This window comes from Otolemur garnettii, unplaced genomic scaffold (assembly GCF_000181295.1).
Source record: "Otolemur garnettii isolate 467f Iridium unplaced genomic scaffold, OtoGar3 scaffold00001, whole genome shotgun sequence".
Taxonomy (NCBI): Eukaryota; Metazoa; Chordata; class Mammalia; order Primates; family Galagidae; genus Otolemur; species Otolemur garnettii.
In genome coordinates this window covers 41,924,044-41,943,480 of record NW_003852396.1, presented here as the reverse complement: position 1 = coordinate 41,943,480, position 19,437 = coordinate 41,924,044, and the positions used below count along the sequence as shown (strand labels likewise).

The 19,437-nt window shown below is 43.4% G+C and overlaps 1 protein-coding gene across 7 annotated transcripts in view; it reads right to left on the bottom strand.

Annotated features, from left to right (window-relative positions):
• Nucleotides 1–19,437, bottom strand: part of TEAD1 (TEA domain transcription factor 1) — a 258,137-nt gene that overhangs the window by 65,333 nt on the left and 173,367 nt on the right. For 3 of the 7 annotated variants that reach the window (XM_023516547.1, XM_012804118.2, XM_023516447.1), the window contains 3 exons: nucleotides 6,646–6,710; nucleotides 4,204–4,266; nucleotides 4,052–4,114 (listed from right to left, as the gene is read on the bottom strand). In XM_023516547.1, the coding sequence (XP_023372315.1) occupies nucleotides 4,052–4,114; nucleotides 4,204–4,266; nucleotides 6,646–6,710 (191 nt within the window). The remainder of the gene's footprint in view (nucleotides 1–4,051; nucleotides 4,115–4,203; nucleotides 4,267–6,645; nucleotides 6,711–19,437) is intronic. The other 4 variants (XM_023516572.1, XM_023516474.1, XM_023516498.1 and 1 more) reach the window with 2 other exon arrangements.

Genomic DNA, 19,437 nt, shown 5'->3' with positions numbered 1-19,437 from the left:
ATTTTTTAAATGCTGCTATTGAATATATTTGTGAAAATTTTTGATACACTATACTTTTCAGAATAAGGACATAACTTATAAACATAATTTACTCTTTAAAAACAATGAGTTAGAAAGAGCACAGGGCAGGCAGAGTGGACTGGAGTGGGAGTCAGCAGAGGATGACAGCTGAATGCCACAGAACAGAGCCTGGGGGTGGGGGGAGGTGTTCAGCTACTGGTCCAGGCCCACATCTCTCACCCACTCTTAAAACAGCGTGGGCATTAGTCTTCCTACCTGCAGCTCAGCCTCTCTGTTATTAGCTAGCCTCAAAAACATAGCTGGTGAGATTGTTCCAAGGCATTGAAGGACCCCCATGTACTCCCCAAGGCTCACAGCTGAATCCCTGTTCCCCCGTGGTATGACCTAGGGTCTTCTCACCTGGCGTACCTAGTCTCATTTCTTTCTCACGCCTCTAACTATGTAGGGCTCTCTGAGGTTCCCCAACACTCTCGGTCTTTATGGAAATTCCCTGCCGCCCTCTACACTCAGTTCTAAGGGCACTTCCTCCACGAACCTTTCTTCCATTCTGTCATTCCCAGAATTAATCATTCTTTTCACTGGGCAGCCTTCACACTACCCTGCTTAATTTCTATAGCAGAGCCAGCCCCCAGCTGCATATGACCTACTGAAAAAGTAATAGAAAATAAGTGCTCCCCAAGAACACAGACTCTGCTTATTCAACTCCGTTTGTCCAAGATCTACAAAAGAGCCTACAGCATACTGAGTTCTCAATGAAAAGTCACTGGGCTGAATGGTGAAATCACTTCTGTGCTTTTCAAGTTCAAATCTATGCAGAAATACTAAATTTTCATGAGCACCATTTTTTCTTTACTAAAATTAAGATGAAATGAAAGTCCACACACTTTGGGGATGATACAGTCCATAAACAAGCATTCTGAGAACCACTGTAGTTAGCAGGAGCATAAAGCTGACCTTCGGAGCTTATTCTAACACAGTGGTTCTCAACCTTCGAAATGTCCCAACCCTTCAATACAGTTATTATGGGTCGTGACCTACAGGTTGAGAACTGCTGTTTTAACGGATTTTCAAGAGAGTGACTTCTGTAGCTGGGATGACTCATCTGTCAATATGACATGAGAATGACCACTCTCTCTGACTATTTTCTTTACAGGAACGTGGTAGAACTTAGAACATGGCAGACAGAACATGTCCCTAAATGCAAAGTGAAAGCTAGTCAGTCACCTCCTCTTCCATCTGCCTAACACAGGTGGTTTTCAAACCTATTGTACATCCAAAGAGGCCATTACTGAGGATGCAGGAGAGTGAGTGTCAATTTTTGGTGGAGATAACCTCAACTTTGCATTGCAGGGTTATCTCACTAGCTAGTGTGGGAGGCCCAGAGGACTGTGGCGATCAGCCACACAGCCTTGGTAAAGTCTGTCCAGGCCTCCTCACAAATGTGCTACTGGACTCTAGGGCTGCGCAGGAGAGTGTGGAGGGACCAGTGAGACCCACTTATCCTCTAAGACCAACAGCCCTGAGCCCATATTCTGCTAAGGGCTGGCTCGGAAACTTAAGGACAGAATCAGTGCTGACAAAGCAGCTTTGTGGCCAGGCCCACATCACCCACAGTGTTGATCCCAAAGAAAGTCCAGATTTTGACCAAGGGTTCAAAGTTAAAACGTAAAGCTAAGTGAAGGGCTGGTAGCAAGGGCTGAAGGCCCAAGCTCCGAGGCATGTGAGGGATGAAAGGTTATGTACCATGTGTAGCATAAACCTTCTGCTTGAAAATCTCCTCTCACCTCTACTTGATACAACCCATCAGAAAGAACAATTACTTCAGGATTCAGAAAGATCTGAATCCAAATTTTGGCTTCACCACATTCTAGGTAGGCTTGGTGACTTTAGCTAAGTCAATTATGCTCTCTGAGCCCCAGTTTCATCTATATTAGTCCTCAAAATCAGAGTAAGGTAACTCACTTAGTAAGCCTAAATGACAAAACATGCCAGAGGCTCTGCATTACAATAACTGGTAACCATCAATTCCCAAACTCAGAAATATATTCTCCAAGAAGCTCATCCCCGGAATTCCCTCTGTATTTCCCTTTGGCTCTTCCTGCTAACACCCAAGTGCCCTCTGTTTCACATTCCCATTTACACAGCCAGCTCCCTGAATAGGGGCACCATACCTGGAACATGCAATTAGCATTAGCTTGTAGGAAAACACAGGACTCCATTTTTTTCCAAGAATAAAGTGACAGGGAAGAAGGGAAGAACTACAAGACCAAGGTGATTGCTGGAGCTTAAATGCTGAGCCAGTTGCTATCCTACTGCCTGTCTCCATCTCTTCCTTGTGTCTGCCCCAATGGATAGTGCCCAGGGCTGAAAGTAAAGGGAAAAGCCTTTTTTCCTTTATTTTTAAATAGCAAACACAAAGATAGCTGTGTATTTGTACACATGCGTATGTACGAGGCCATAGCAGAATTGTTTTCTATGGAAGAAAATTGTTAAAAATCACCGAGGGAGAAAAAGAGTGCCTCCTAATACCCCACCCAGGGATCCCTTCTGAAGAGGAGGGCTGTATCCTCACTCCCAGAGTTGTGTGCCCTGGTGAGCTGACAGGCACCACATAGACAGTGCAGAAAGAGAGCAATTCGTAACATCGCCGACGGAAACACAAAATTGATATCTGTAAACTTCTTTGGACATTATTAATTCATTAGCTCAGAGAAACTAGAAACAGAGTCAGAACACTGGGGTAGATACATTCATATAGAGAGTATTGCACTTTCGGTTAAAAAGCAAGGATCTATGAGGTTATCTTAGTCTTCCAACTGCTCAGCCAGTGCAGCTAAAAGCCAGCCACCGTCAGCCACACATGCGAGCGAGCCAGCATGCTGCTCTACAGAGGGCACACCAAATGCTCCTGCTAGTACTAGTCCTGCTCCACAGCCAGCCTTGTTTGTATATTAAAAAAGTTAAAGGACTCCGGGAAAGGTCCCAGTGTTCACCACTCCGTGCTGTGAAATGACACTGTTCTTTAGTTTAGAAAAGCAAGGCACACTTCACTAATAGATTAAATTTAGAAAATTTTAGAAAAATATTAGGACAGACCCCTAAATAAAGGCCGATGGGAAAGGCACCAATTTGGGCTAAAAATTTTTATTATAAACTGAGCGCCCTCTGTGCAAAGTATAATCCCTCTGCATTTTTAAAATAAGGCATTATGGAAAAATAAGATCACAAATGTTGTACCGCAAATTTTAGAAAGGAGAAAATAAAGTAGGGTGAATTTGTATTTAAGAAATTAACGCCTCCATTTTTGCTATGAAATATATTTTAACAGACTAAAAAATAAGGCACATCTAGAAAATATTTTTAAGCCAACTCAAACATAAATGAAATTACAAACATGGGTCTGATCAAGAGCTTTCCCATTTCTAACGTCCAATCTCTCTCTTTTTATAAGGCTGCTCTTCAAATTTCTTTTTTAATAGGAGAGCCATTCATTTAGAAAACAATAGTGAACAATGTGCAAGAAATCTGGCTGAAAATATTTCTCTGTGGTGGAAGAGACATGAAAAAGACCTATTTTCATAATTTCTAAATACTTTTAAAAAATAATCTCATGACCATTTCAGGAAATGATTTTTTTAAAAAAATAATTTCTATACCAATTTTGCGTCTCTGGACTTTTTTCTTAAGCTCTCCTAGCCCAGGGCTGTTTGGTGGACATCTGAAGGTTAAAAACAAAATCATGTTTCTGTGCTGAAAAGTTATCAAAGACCAGCTCTCGCTGCATTTGCATTGTTATAAGGAACACACACGCACGCACACACACCCCACACACACATGCGCACGCACACATTGAGTTTAATGTGAGGCTAGTACAGAAACAGAGAGATTAGACACAAAGAAATGTAAACAGCTCTCACATGCAAGGAAACTAGGTTACGAGAATCCCAGCACCAGGCATTCACCAGTCACCATGGAAAACAGGAAGTGAGATGCATAGCAACCACAAGCCAAAAAGCAGAAAAGCGCATACCTTTAGCTTGGAATGAAAATCACGAGATTTCCTTCTGGCAAGAACCTGAATGTGACTAGACACCTGCAGGGTAGGGGAAGGGAGGAAAACAAAGGAAAAGCCTGTAACCATGGAGATGAAAAGCCCCCTACAACTGGGCAAGCCAGACGTACCTTAATGGCGGCTTGAATTTCTCGAACTTTCTTTCTTGCTAAGACCTGTATATGACTAGACACCTACATTGTTCGGGTTTATGAGGGGAAACAAAACAAAACAAAACAAAACAAAAAAAAAAGGAAATCAAATATAAAATCGCTACTCCTTGGGAGGGTTTGGGGTGGGGTGGGGTTGGGGGTGGTTATTTGCATCTCAACAAAGCTCTGCAGTTAGGAATACACAGTCCCAGCCAGACACAAGCCCCCAGCGCGGCTCTAAGCTTTTCATACTGGGTCATCACTGCAGTGACTTGATTCGGGATGGAAGTTTAGGCTCATCTTAGTTTTCCCACCCAGGAGAAATCATGGGCACTGGGAAAAATCTAATTTGGGGAGGGATGAGAGGGGGAGTGAGTAGGGGTGTTTACTTTCTAAAATTAAAAAGGTGGGGGTAGAGGTAAATGAAAATATTTATAGCTTCTCAGTGTCAGGAGGGAAAATCCTTCTCAATTTAGAAGAGACTATCCATAAATTAGCACATTCTGCAGAATCAAAAAGCTGAAGCTGTCGGTTGTATTCTGATCTCATTAAGAGCTCTGGATTCTGTAGCAAATGTTAAAATAATACTGACATGTAAATTAGATCTCAAAGAGAAATGGAAAGACCCAGTTAGCAGAGCTTTTTTTTCCCCCCTTATAAATATCTTTAATCCTTCCACTCTTTTGGGTATTGACTGGGCGCCAAGTGGATTTGCATATTATTACAAAGCGAAATGTGTGAATACAGCCAGCCAGCCATCCTGTTAAAAATCTGGGTTGAAAACCACACAGATTTGCTGAACAACAAATTTCACATTGGAGAGGTATCACCAACTGCTGCCTGAAAACATCCCTAGGACGTCAGGGTGTGGATATATAGCCAAGCCCAGCTTCTAAACACAATGATTCCACTGGGTAAACAAATTTGCATCTCTTTCAGAGGGACTTGGTTAAATTTAGAAGAGTCCCCCATGAAGGGGTCAGTGGGCAAATGACCAGAGCTCACAGACCAGCAGACAGGCCAGGCCCAGCATTCTCAGTATGTGATGGATTAGATCCGTCCCTTTCAGAAATTTAGAACCTTCCATTTAGAAGTTCAGCAACTCAGACTGCGAGGCGATTACCTCATTTCAAACTCTCTAGCAATTCTAAAAACAGGATTTATGATAATAAAAGATCCTTTTATCTTTAACTTTGCCTCTGAGTTTCAATTATTGCTTTCCAAATTTGCTTTTATACTTAAAAAAAAGAATAAGTATGGAGAAGCAGAAACTCCCCCATCCTCTTCACCCCTCCATCTGGCCCCTGCTGTTACTCGTTTTCACCCAAATTTTGTTCTTATGTAATTCTCAGTCTTGATGAGGGCCGCTGTCAGGGGGAGCAGACCCCAAACAGACAATGCCCAGCCTCTGTGCACTGGCAGGAGGCCACTTCTCTTTGTGCTGACTCAGCAGCCAGACTCCCAGGCTGTGGCACATGCAGCATTCCTGGGGAAAGGCCTCTCCCCATTCTAGACACTCATGAAAACAATTCCTCACTGGGAAGAGAAACCCAAATCTGCTGCTCAGTCTTAATGAGACCACAGTTTAGCTTCCTTCTTAGTTTGATTACAGTTTTTAAGGTCCGTGCCATATCATTCAGCACAAATCAACATTTAAAAAATAATTTTTTTCTGTTAACAACTCACCCATGAGATTCCCCCCATCCTTTCTTTTTCTATTTTTAGTTAAACATTAACTCATTTTTCCTCCATTTCAGAACTAAACTGGGTCAATGTAGAGATTTGGGCTGCTTTACATTTTAAAGAATGAGGGGAGGCAGAGCCCCAACAAAGGGCAGAGAATTCCTGATAACTGCTCTGCACAGAGGTATTTAAATTGTAACTCCATTTCAGTCACAGCAGCTTACTGACAAAAAGCCATCGCTTAAGAAGCAACAGTTCCCTGGACGCACATCATTTAACATGAGATTCAGGTCAATATCCAAGGCTGCTAGTATCACTTTTTCATTGAAACGATGACTAATACGTAATCGTTCCAGGATTTTACAAGACACAAAATCTCAATATTTCATAACGTACAAGTGCATTTACACCTGCAACTTTCACAATGTTCACAGGTGCACAAATTTGGGAAAGAAATGTCATTTGTGACATACAGCACAGGAGCAGCTCATTCACTGTCCTGAGCAGTGAAACTTTCCCGTTTGAGTGCAAAAAGAACTTGGCAGACCACATAATAAAGGGCCACTGAAATGATGAACAGTGAAAACGGAGCCAATTTAATACACCTGCAACACTGACGTCCTTACAGGGAACTCGAATTGGGGGCTCTTAGGAGCCAAAGCACAGCCAGCCACTGCAGCCAAAATGCCTCCTTGGGCCATTCACTGACATGCACAATTTCCAGGCGGTCTATTTTACCTGTTTTCTGGTCCGCGTCTTCCCTGTCCTGAGTTTGATGTATCTGGCTATCAATTCATTCCTACCTGGAAGAAAGAAGAATTTACAATAAGGTGGGTAACCTGTATGGATGGATGGATATATTTAGAGAGAGAGTCTTACTCTGTCACCCATGGTAGAATGCCATGGCATCATAGCTCACAGCAACCTCAAACTCTTGGGCTCAGGTGATCTTCTTGCCTCAGCCCCTGAGTAGCTGGGACTACAGGTACCCACCACAATGGCTGGCTTTTTTTTTTTTTTTTTTTTAGAAACAGGGTTTCTCTCTTGCTCAGGCTGGTCTGGAACTCCTGAGCTCAAGGGATCCACCTGCCTTGGCCTCCTAGAGTGCTAGGATTACAGGCCTGGGCCACTGTGCCTGGACAAGGTGGGTAACTTTTAAAAGGGAGGGGGAAAAAAGCTCCCTGAAAGCTGGAAATAGAATTCAAATCAGAAATTTTAAAGTCACAGCGATGAGTTTATTAATGCTAGAAAACACAACAATTGTTTGCAGAAGTGATAACTAGGAAAAACTAAGATGAAGGGCATTTAATTTTGAATTGAAGACAGAGATGTATCTTTTTAAAATGTGCTTTATCATTTGCATGCTTGTGCCTAAATGGGTGGTCACTCATATCAGCAATAAATACAAAGAAAGGTAAATCTGAAAAGAAAAAAAAAAAAACCACTTCTGTTCCAGTCTTTTACTTTTCATATTCCTTTTCTTTCTCATCCAGGTTTATACTCATACAAGGTTAACTCCAGTTAATCATTACAGCCACAGAATGAACGGCTGTGGCCACAGAAGCCCTACAATGATGAGAAGCTATGAGTTCGGCAGCGCACAGCCCTCCTCCCAAGTACTGTGTATCAGTGACCGACTATGCACAAATCCCATCAATAAAAATAAAAAACAACTCAACCTCCTTCAAGCTTTCTAAGCTTTCGGGAAAAGAAAAATACCTAAAGATATAAACAAAAACCTTCCATTCCTACCCCATCAGGAAATGAGAAGTCTCAGATAACCTGACTTCACAGAACTATAATATAATAAGAAAATATCAGCAGGCATGGTGGCTCACGCCAGTAATCATAGCACTCTGAGAGTTCGAGGTGGGTGGACTCCTTAAGCTCAAGAGTTGGAGACCAGCCTGAGCAAGAGTGAGACCCTGTCGCTACTAAAATAGAAAAACTAGCCAGGCGTGGTGGTACATGCTGGGAGTTCCAAGCTACTCAGAAAGCTGAGGCAAGAGGTATGCTTGAGCCTAGGAGTTTGAAGTTGCTATGAACTGTGATGACACCACTGTACTCTAGTCTGGGAAACAAAGACCCTGTCTCAGAAAAAAAAAAAGAGAGAGACAAAGAGAAAAGAAAATACATCCCAAGCTAAGTGCGGAAATGCATTACTAAGATACCACATGAAATAAAACCCCACTCATACAAGACATGGTTCATCTGACCAGGCCACATTGATGACTTTAACTTGCTCTAATGCCAAGAACTGGAAGTATTTTTTCATACTCTCTACTGTAAATGGAAACCTCCATTTCCTAATACTATTTTTGGCCGGCTTTCTGTCAGTTCCCCGCTATTGGTCAAGAACAAGTCCTGAGTCTGCTATGCATTCATTCGCCCAAGACTGTCCAGGTAGACCATACTTCTCCCTCAAGGCCCCACTTCAACGCTATTCCCTGAGGGAAGCCTCCCCTCACCACCCAGCTAGGTTTGGGGGCTTTGCCCCACACTCTCACCATAGCACAACCTGCACCACTTCTTCCTGACACAAATGAACAGTCACCACATGCACAGCCATGTCAGCTGTATGATTTGTCTTCGTGGTCTTACTTCTTCCCAGACATACTACATATTTAAAGATGGCAAGAACTCTTGTCTTATTCCACAATGCCTCCCCTAGCGCTCAGCACCCTGGCCCAGAAAATGAATAAGGAAATAACACAGCCTCTGGTGACCCCATCCCCCAGGCAGAGTAAAGAACTGTCAACAATGAAGAGGACCACTGCCAAAATGTCCTTGCGGAAATCTTGTCTGAGAACTCTACACACTTTCTCAATGGTGCCTAGAACGTTCCTACATCAGTCACAGCTCTGTCAGCTGTTAGTGTTGGGGCTATGCAGAACACGGTTGTCACCTAAAAGCAAAGGAGCTTCAAAATCTGGGGACCAGTAAGTGCCCCTGGAGCATCTATCCTCATCCTGGAAAGTCTAACTCCTCATAAGCCTAAACCAGCATGTCTAGAATTGAGGAAGCCACCCACTCTACCTTAAAATATATCAAAGAATGAAAAGACCTTCCTTGGCGAGGCACAGTGGCTGACACCTGTAATCCTAGCACTCTGGGAGGCTGATACCAGCAGATCCTTGAGCAACATAGTAAGATATCCCTCCACCCCATCTCTACAAAAAATAAAAAAATTAGCTGAGTGTGGTGGTACATATCTGGAGTCCCAGCCACTCAGGAGGCTGTGGCAGGAGGATCATTTGAGTCCAGGAATTCAAGGTTGCTGTAAGCTAGGCTGACCACAGCACTCTAGCCTGGGCAACAGACTGCGACCCTGTCTCCCCGCCGCAAGACAAATAAACAAACAAAAACCCCCAACCACCCTCATTTGGGACTTCCCATAATTTTCATCTCCAGATGCTGCTTGTTTTTAAGTCAGTAAGAACAAGGCTACATCATAGCCACCCACAGATACATCCCTACTCATGTTCCCAATCTTTTTAGGCATATTTAGCATTTTCAAACCCAAAAACAGAACCTTCCATTTATTTTTGCTCCCATTCATCCTGTTAGATTCAGCCTATCACTCCAGCCTGTCAGGATCTCAGATCCTGATTCTGTAAGTGAACTCTGACCACAGGAAAAAGGACCTCTAAATTCAGTTTGGAGGACTGCTTCTCTAAGCATTCTCTTTCAAACTTTTGAGAACTACCAATATCCCCTGTAGTGTCATTGGGTCTACTTCTCCGTCTCTCAGATGGTCGTACAGATTTTGCAATTTATCTCAAAGGCTTGCTGGCAGCACAGCCCAGCTAGGAGTACCTAATTACCAGAAGCCAGACCTAAACGGCAACGTCTGCAGACAAGCTAAGCATCCTCCAGCCCGGGGGCCCCCTCTGTGCCCTTATTCAGGGCTCTCTGAGTGACCCAGATGAAATAGCTCTCAGGCTCTGTATGATATATACAATTTCCTCTGAGCCTTGTCCAGATGGCAAAATGTCTCTTACCCTCAAACTCGCCTACTTTCTGCTACAGAATAGTGTGGTAAGTGTGGCATATAACCTATTGAACTGATTTTCAATTTCTTATGGCATTTGGTTGAATGAATCAATATCCAGAATTTGACTGTATGTGGTACTCTACAGTCTGTATACAAGGACCCTTGGAGTTAACATCAACTCATACTTTGGGTACAGTGTAATGAATGACATTTTGGTCAACAACGAACCACGTAGACGACAATGATCCCGTAAGATTATAAGGAGTATTTTGACTGTACCTTGTCTAGGTTTAGACACACAAATACTGAGCCATATGGTATTACTTTCAGGACATTAGCACATTATACAGGTTTGTAGGTAAGGGCAGTAAGTCATATACCACACAGTCTAGGTGTATAGGAGGCTATCCCATATAGGTTTGTATAACATTCTATGATGTTCACATACTGATGAAATTACCTAACGATGCATTTCTGAGAATGTTACCACCATCATTCAGTGACACATGACTATACTTCAACAGACCCTTTACTGAGTCCTATGTGGTGAATACTACGTTACACTCATCATTTCATTCAAAGCTTATCCTAGGTCTCACATTCTTGCTCTTTGGATGAGCAAGATCACCTTGCAAAAGTCTGTGCTCTCTCTTTCATCCATTTTCCAAGCCACAAACAGTAATTATTGAATTCTTTAGAATGTGTGGGTCATTAGCATAGTTTTAAGATACAGAAAAACCAAGAAGTACAATTTCTTGTATGCACACAAACTTTAGGGACACCCTGTATAAAATCCATGTGGACAAAAACAAATGAAGCCCTCCCATCCACACCGATAAGCCGAGCAACTTGAAACTTGCCTGGGTGAATGAGAAAGGACGCTGTCAACTGTGTTTCTTGGAAGTGAAACAATGGACCAATGACAGCCCACCTCAAAACTTTTATAGTGACCCGTGTATTAGAATTACCTACTTCACCTTATAAAATCTTCCTTTAAACAGCTTTTAGAAACCTAATAAAATTCTCCTACATGCTCTAATATTTACAAACCTAATAAGATTTCGACCCTCCCCAAAGTCACACCTAAATCAATCACTTCATTATACATTTTAATTTGGAAATACAGGCTAGTATGTTACCTAAGCCAAATTATTTTAAATAATTACTTGAAATGTCAAATATACATAAATCTTTTAAATAAAAAATATTAGTGCTATAGCTTTGATCCTATTAAAATTTTCTATGTTTAATTTTAAGTCTTCCCAGAATTAAGATAAATACATATTAGGAAAAGAAGCATGCCATTTTAAACAATCTTGGAATATCTTTTTGGCTGCTTGGGGCTGTGTATTTATGGTAGGGGTTCTAACTAGGGTCTTATCAGCAGGCCTGATAGGGCATCCTGAGTCTGATTTCCATATCCCTACTCCCCAAATGATGTGGGTTCACAAAGCTCATAACCCTGGATTTGTACCATGTTACTGTGATACAGAATTTCCTACGGAAGCACCAGGAGATAAGTAGCACTAACCATTATATATGAGACTAGAGATGGGTCCCCAGTCTACACAGCACAGATCCAAATGTTGAGTATTAGAAATATTAACCTTTGGAGGAGTATTCTGGCTTACTACTGTAATCCTAGCACTCTGAGAGGCTGAGGCAGGTAGATTGCTTGAGCTCAGGAGTTCAAGACCAGCTTGAGCAAGAGTGAGACTCCATCTCTACTAAAAATAGAAAAACTAGCCAGGCATTATGGAAGGCCATCTGTAGTCCCAGCTATTTGGGAGGCTGAGTCAGGAGGATCACGTGAACCCAAGAATTAGAGGTTGCTGTGAGCTGTGATGCCATGGTACTCTACCCTGGGTGACAGAGTAAGACCCTGTCTAGAAAAGGAAAGGAAAGGAGAAAAGGGAGGAAAAAGAAAAAAGAAAGAACTATTAACTTTGGTTAATCTAATTCTTCACACACACACCCAGTAAACCTTACAACAATGACTTTCAACAAGGTTAACTTCAAATTTAACTCCCACTTTCCTAAAAACTAATCCTGCACTTAGGGAGCATTTTCCTTTGTGCCCTATATCATGCCACCTGTCTGGTGCATCAGAGATAAAAGGCTTCTCAGTAGCACAAAAATTCCTTTAGAAATGTACAACATACCACTTCTGTGAGCCTTGCTTCTCCCATGGGCCACAGGCGGCAGCAAAGACAAACACAGCCTGACCTGCCACTTTTCGACTGTGATCCTCACCAGGCACTATAATCTAGTTTTTATTTTTCTTTTCTCGTAAATAACATAACACAGTTGAAAGTGAGCCCATCGTCGGCTTCTCCTGTATCGTGGACTGCCATGAAATTTCTTGGTGAAGGGTTAGTGAGAGAGATTCCAGCAGGCATGGAGTTTGCCTCACTCAGACAGAAGACTGGTTAATGTTGTTGTGGGCTGTGTGTATAATGGGATGTGGCCTCAAGGTCATGTTTGAGGCACAGCAAATGCAGGGTCTGTGGCTAGAAATTGTAGCCCAGAGACACTCCTCTTTAACAGTGCAAGAGCCACTTCGTAATTGAATAGAGCCAGGCAGCCGCAAAGAAAGAAGCAACAAATGGATCGCTCCTCTTCCCTGGCCGCCAGTTCTGCGGCAAACTCCTGCCCAAGGCAGGGCTGAACTGCCCTGGGCGGCGGGAAGGGGCTCCAGGGAGGCTCCTCTGAGGAAACATCTGCTGGCCTTCCCTTCGCCAGGACGACTGCGCTCCTGGCCGGTAACGCCCTTGCCCATTTCTGCATGTATGGATCGTGCCTACCATTCAAACACCCAGTTCTTCAAAAGCCTTCTGGCTGGAAGAGGCCTGACCCTTCCCTAGACATCCACAGCCCTTCACCTAGACGTTTTAACCAGTACACTTTGGGACACCACATGGTTGCAACCAAACTGTAAAGTCCTTTATAATGAGAAGCAACAATACATATCTCTTCTCTGCCTCTCTTTCCCGAGCAGCTCAGTGTTTGTGGAGTGAGTCACTGTTTAGGACAGAAAAGAGGCTCCTAGAGCCCTGGTCTGACACTGGGTCATCAATATAAAGTTAAAAAAAAAAAGAAAGGCTGACCTGGTGTGAAGAAGCAAAGAAAGTCCCTCCCAAAAAAAAAATAAATAAATAAAAGCAGCAGCAGCAAAGAAAGACACCTCCTGCAAGGTGGTCCCATGAGAGGCACAGCTCTGTGCCCCTCCACTAGCAGCGGCGCAGAGCAAGGGAGAGCAGAGGAACACTCTCAGGCAAGACTCTGTACCATGGTGTTGAAATTCTTTGTAGCTATAGGATCCATTTTTGTTTTTTCTTTTTGAAACAGAGTGTCACTTTGTCGTCCTCAGTAGAGTGCTAGGGCATCACAGCTCACAGAAACTCAAACTCTTGGGCTTAAGAGATTCTCTTGCCTCAGCCTCCCTCGTAGCTGGGACCACAGGTGTCCACCACAATGCCTGGCTTTTTGTTGTTGTTGTTGTTGTTGTAGCTGTCACTGTTGTTTAGCAGGCCCAGGCTGGGTTCAAACCCACCAGTCCCAGTGTATGTGGCCGGCTCCCTAACCACTGAGCTATGGCCACCAAGCCTAAAGGATCCATTTTTATCAGCTGGGGTTCACCTAAATAAAGGAAAAAACACCTTAGGATATGAAAGCCAACAAACCAAAAATTACAAGTGAAGGGGACCCTGTGGAAACCAAGTGTCACCAGCTCAGGAGGGGTCTAGAGAAGGGGGATGTTTAATCCCGCCATCTGTCTTAAGACTTGGAGGGGTGTCTCTGTAGACAGTGCCAGAGGAGGCAGTAGAGAGAATTAATTCACCTGTGAGGAGTTAATAATTAACCACTTCTTCCACAATAATGCCATAGCAACTTGCCCCTGCAATATTGTGGAAAGAAGGTCTACTGAAGCTAGCCAGACACCTGCTGGTTAGAATGGTCAGCTAGGGCCTACGCACTGATGGGACACAGCAATGTGCCAGAATTACGGGGGTGAAAAGATACATCACTGCCTTATAGGAGCTTACATCTCTTTGGAAGAACTCTCACCCATGAGAATGGGGTCAGACTGCCCTAAGTGAGCTCTCACTGGAGGACCCCATGCCTCCCATTCCCCAATGTAGCAGTGCAGCAAGCACGTTTCATACATATGATGGACACCGGCCTCCTTCTCTGCCGCCAGACAGGAAGCTCCGCAGGCGCACAGAGCACAGGCTGGGTGTGCTCACTGCAGTGCCCCTGTGCTGAGAATATAGCAGGTCTTCTGTGAATAAGTATATCCCGATGGTGCAAAGGACTTAACTACAGGGGCAGGATCACAAGGCTTACAATTTAGGGGGAAGGGAAGTTCATGAAAAAGAGCATTTGATCCAGCCTCAATAAGGAAGTTTAGACTCCAGTGTCTCAGTTAATCCCCAATATAAATCATTGACCAAAACTCAGCACCAATGTGGAAAATCACCAGAAAGGGCCAAGCAGCCTGTTCTGAGTTGTCAGGGCCTAGTACTGCATGTTCCCATCTAAAGGTTCGAAGAAAGGACTGATGGCGTTCAGGAGGTGAACAGTGGCACTTATCAGAGATAGCCTCTGTCTGCATTCACCCAAGAGCTTGTGAGAAAAAAAAAAAAAAAACAACTTTAGAAGAAAGAATACACAGAGGAAGGCTGTGTTAACCCATGGTTAGTCAGAATTTATACCTCACATCCCTGCAAGATGTCTGGCAATAACTGAAGCCCAGCCTCCTCGGGAGTTTCTTCTGTCAGTCAACAGCAGCTGCTAACATTATCAAGTGATAGCCCTATAAACACGTGTTCTCCTTCATCACAGAGGAACAGCTTACAAAACACGCATTTGCATTGGATTACAGGGACCAGCAAGCAAACCATCTAAGGCTATGTAGAGAATACATTGCTATGTTGGATAGAAGCTCTTTTTGTTTAATTATTTCTAGAAGACAAAGAAATATGAATGAAGTAAATTTTTCTAAACACTCATTCTCTAGGAAGCAATAAAGATATGCCTTTTTAATCCTCTGATGGTTGGACTACCCTTTAATTAATACATTAACTATGCCTTTAGTTGTTATTCTTTCTAGTTCATCCTATACACGAATACCTAAAACATAGCTCTGGTAAGCCACTCTACTGCTCCAAGACCTTCCTTGGCTCCCACTGCCCCCAGTCTAAAGAAACAAACTGCTCTAGTGTAGTGTTCAATGTTGTCCTACCATCTGGCCCCCCTTTTTAAATGACATTCCCCTACCTTAATCTATTTTATCACCATGAAAATATACACCTAGCTCCCGTTCCCTGAACCCACTGCACCTGTAAATACCTCTTAAAACCATTAATCAGGCTGGGTGCAGTGGCTCCAACACACCTGTAATCTCAGCACTCTGCGAGACAGAGGCAGGTGGATCATTCGAGCTCAGGAGTTCAAAACTAGCCTGAGCAAGAGCAAGATCCCATCTCTACCAAAAATAGAAAAATTAGCTGTGTGTTGTAGCAAATGCCTGTCATTCTAGCTATGTGGGAGGCTAAGGCAGGAGGACTGCCTGAACCCAGGAGTTTGAGGTTGCTATGAGGTAGGCTGATGCCATGACACTAGCCTGGGCAACAGAGTAAGACTCCGTCTCAAAAAAAAAAAAAATTAATCATAATCTCTCAAGGTCTAGCTCAGATGATGTCTCCTCCATGATACCTGACCTATAATGTACCTAAAAACATGGACGGTGTGGAGAAGAATGAGCCAGGGAGCGAGGTGCCTGGACTCCTTACAGACCAGTGACTAGGAAAAGACCACACTATTATAAAGCCAACTGAAACAAAAGATACTATAAATTCAGATCAGATAGCTTAGTGTATGAGGGGAACGATGGCTTGCCTCCGACCGGCAAAGCAGCGTGACATTCACTCTTCTGCACTGGTCCCACAGTTCTTTACTTTTTCATGCATCAGGACACTGCCTTCAATCTGCCTCTGTTCTGAGTTCTCTGTATAACAAACAGATTGTACGTTTCTTAAAGATAGAGTCTACGCCTTCTGCATTTCGGATTCCCATGTGCTCAAGATGTGTATGAGATTTAACAAGAACTTGCTGCCCCCGACTGTGACCTAAGTAGGTCCCTACCCACAGGCTCTCAAGGGGAGTTGTTTAGTCCTGACAGTTCTTGCCGCTCATCTCTGGGCATTCACTTTTCCCTTCCACATCCACGTCTGATTATGCTGCCTTCCTACAGCGATAGGACATCCCCATAGAAAACACAAACTCCTTAGCCTGGTACATGAGTCTAACAACCCATTCGTATAGGACTTCTATTCTCGTACATGGATCTTCACAGAGTGCCCAAACCACAGTCATGCTTTTCTATACCTCCATGATTTTGTACAACCATCTGTCCATCCTGTTTGCCCCAGCTGGACTCCTTCCTCCCTGGTGTCTTCCGGGAGCCATCATTTCCTCCTTCACACCCTAAGCACCAAGCGCGCACCTGCTGCTAGTGCTGCCTGTCTGCTGCACTGCCATTACCTAGGTATGAGACTGGCCTCCCGTCTCCTAGCACAGTGACTGCTCCATGGAAAGCACCCCTCTGGTTCTCTCTGACCCAACACTGCCAATCAAAGAAGTGCTTGATAATTATTTTTAATAAGCAAATAAAGGAAAGAATGAACTCCCCTCTTCTGTATAAAGAGAATCAGAAAGAAACGATCTAGAAACAGATTATGAACACTGAATAGCAACTGCCAAGGTCATCTGAAATCTGTAAGCCCTTTTACAGCTACCATTATTTTAGTGAGGGGCACCACAATTCTCCAGACCTTCTTTGTGGTCTCTTGGCACAAGTGTAACCAAGGCAGACTTATTCTATCCTTGTGCCCTACCCCCAGCCCCTGTCATCTCCAAATCCACAGTCATGGGAATCTTGTCCCAAAAGGGGGGGGGGGGCTAATTTCAACATTAACCCAGGCAAGTCTTGTTAATGAAAAACTTTGTTAAGAACACACTGTTTACTTATTAATTATGGGGCCTCAGAGAAGTGTGAAATCCACACATTTGAAGTGCTAAAAACTGCTGGTCTTGAATAAGGAATCTTTAATGGTGGTAATGCTGCAGATTCTGGTTTTCTGACTCAGGTGCAGGATGGCTACCCTAGATCTTTCTGTGGAAACTGTATTTATTAGCTATATTAATGTGGACAGCTCGCTTAACTTCTCTAGACTTCTATTTCCTCACCTATAAAAGGAGAATAACAGCCTCTATTCTGGAGGGTTGTGCATGTCCTCAAGACAATGAACGTGAAGGCCCTGGCACCTTGAGGTGCTCTAAACGTTCCTTTAGCTGGTATGTAATGTCACGGCACTGGGTCTGTATGTCTCCATTCCTTGTTTTAGGTATTTGTGATATAAAGGTCCTAAAGGGGGAAAAACGGGCTCTCTGTCCAGGACACCACGCATCTTGGCTTCGAGTGTAAACCCACGGTGCTTCTACTGCCAGCATCATTGGTACTGAACATCATCACCCTCGATTTTCAAAATGATATGGCCATAAAAATTATTTCCAAGTAGGAGCGCTATTTCCAACAGGAGTGCTTCCTTAACATTAACAGGCCACCACCTCAGTTACTTGTTGCCACAAAGACCTTTTAATTCAAAATAGATTCTTCATTGAACAAAACAGCAGAAACTAGGTTTTTGCAAGAGACTACACGTGTGGCCACAATTCTTCTAATCTGACAGACAGTAAAATTATCCCTAGGCTAGAGGCATCGCAATGAACAGCACATCCCTCACTGGACTTCTAGAATTCAGTTCCTAGTATAAAAACACAACTATCACCAGAAGAATTCAGGGTCAATATCTGTAGCTACTCTAACAATGGCTACACCAAGGTGAGTTATGCAAGCATTAAATCAAAATGACATGCACATGGGATTACCCGCTGTTTGGAAAACATGCTGAAGAAAAACCTTAATGTCTAGGCATTTAGTAATCTTTTAACAACAATGTGGAAAGCATGATGATAAAGAATAACATTTTAAAAATGCATTTAAATGGGTTAAACTGACATGGGGAGGGGGGAGATGGTGTGAGGCTACAGAAAGCTGGACAATGCCTGCGCTGAATCCCCACATGTCTCAGTGCTGTGTGAAATGCTGTGCCTCTGTGCTCACATATTTAACCCACCTTCACACCCTCCTAATTCCCACTGTATAAATGCTAAAACTGAGGTTCAAAGATGTTAAAGCCAAGTCCTCAAACTCGTAAGTGGTGGAGTTGGGATTCTAATTCAGCTTTGTCTTCCAAGCTCATTATTCCTTAATATTAGACTAGCTGTTAAGTGCTTAACAAGAACAAAATCTACAGGAGCAGAATCTAACTATGAAATGGACTGAAATTATTTGCATGCAATCTTGAAAGTTCTCTATTCCACATCTGTAACAACGTCTCAGCTCCTCTTTAATGCATCCAAGGCCAAAACGATCTGGGCCTCCCCTATTCATAAATTATGAAGTATTTTCTTCTCTCTGCCTTTTTTTTTTGAGATGGGTCTTACCCTTTCACCCAGGCTGGAATACAATGGTATAATTATAGCTCACTGCAGCCTCCAGCTTCTGGGCTCAAGCAATCCTCTTGTCTCAGCCTCCCAAACTAGCCTGGCTAGTTTTATCTTATTTTTGTAAAGATAAGGGTGTCTCACTATGTTGCCTGGGTGGTCTCAAACTCTTGGCCTCAGTGATCCTTCTGCCTCAGTCTCTGAAGTCACTGGGATTACAAATGTGCTTGGCTAGAATATTTTCTGTATAAAAAAGATTGTGCTAGGTACGTTCTAAGAGAAAAATGAGGCAAGAATTCAAACAATGGCAATAAAAGACAAAATTATTAGGAGAATAGGAAGAAATGTCCTAAAGAACAGTCAGAGACAAGGCCCAGCAGAGTTTCCTCCTGTGGTTGCTGTTCTCTGGCTCACCTGATCCACCTGCCCTGTCCCCATCTGACCTCTCTTAAAACCAGCAGTACCCAAAGCGACACTGTACAGTCCAATCACTAAGGAGAAAGCAGTGTCCTGTGAAACAAGCTTTCCACCTTAGATGAAGACCAAGCAAACCACACCAACCCCCTCTTTCCAATGAGCTCCAGATTCAAGAGTCAACCCATTTTTATTCTTCTTTTAAATTTCTAATGACCCAGATAACATGCAAACACATTCTCCCTGTAAAAGCTTACGTTACATAGACAAACTGGGTTTTGCCTTTTCTCCAGCCACTCTCTACATACACTCCCCGTTGTCCCTAGAAATCTGTATTCCTTGTGTTACATTGGATACTATTCCTTTTGTGTGAAACAACGTCCCCCCCCCAATCCCCACAAATCCACTGAACAATGATTCCCGGGCTGCTGAGAGGCTGCAGCAGGTTCCCTCCACGCCTGGACATGAGGTGGGTCTGTCCCTCTGGCTCACCATACTTTGTGCACACCACTAGCACAGGCGGCACTCTACCTGGGGGTCGTTCTGCTCAT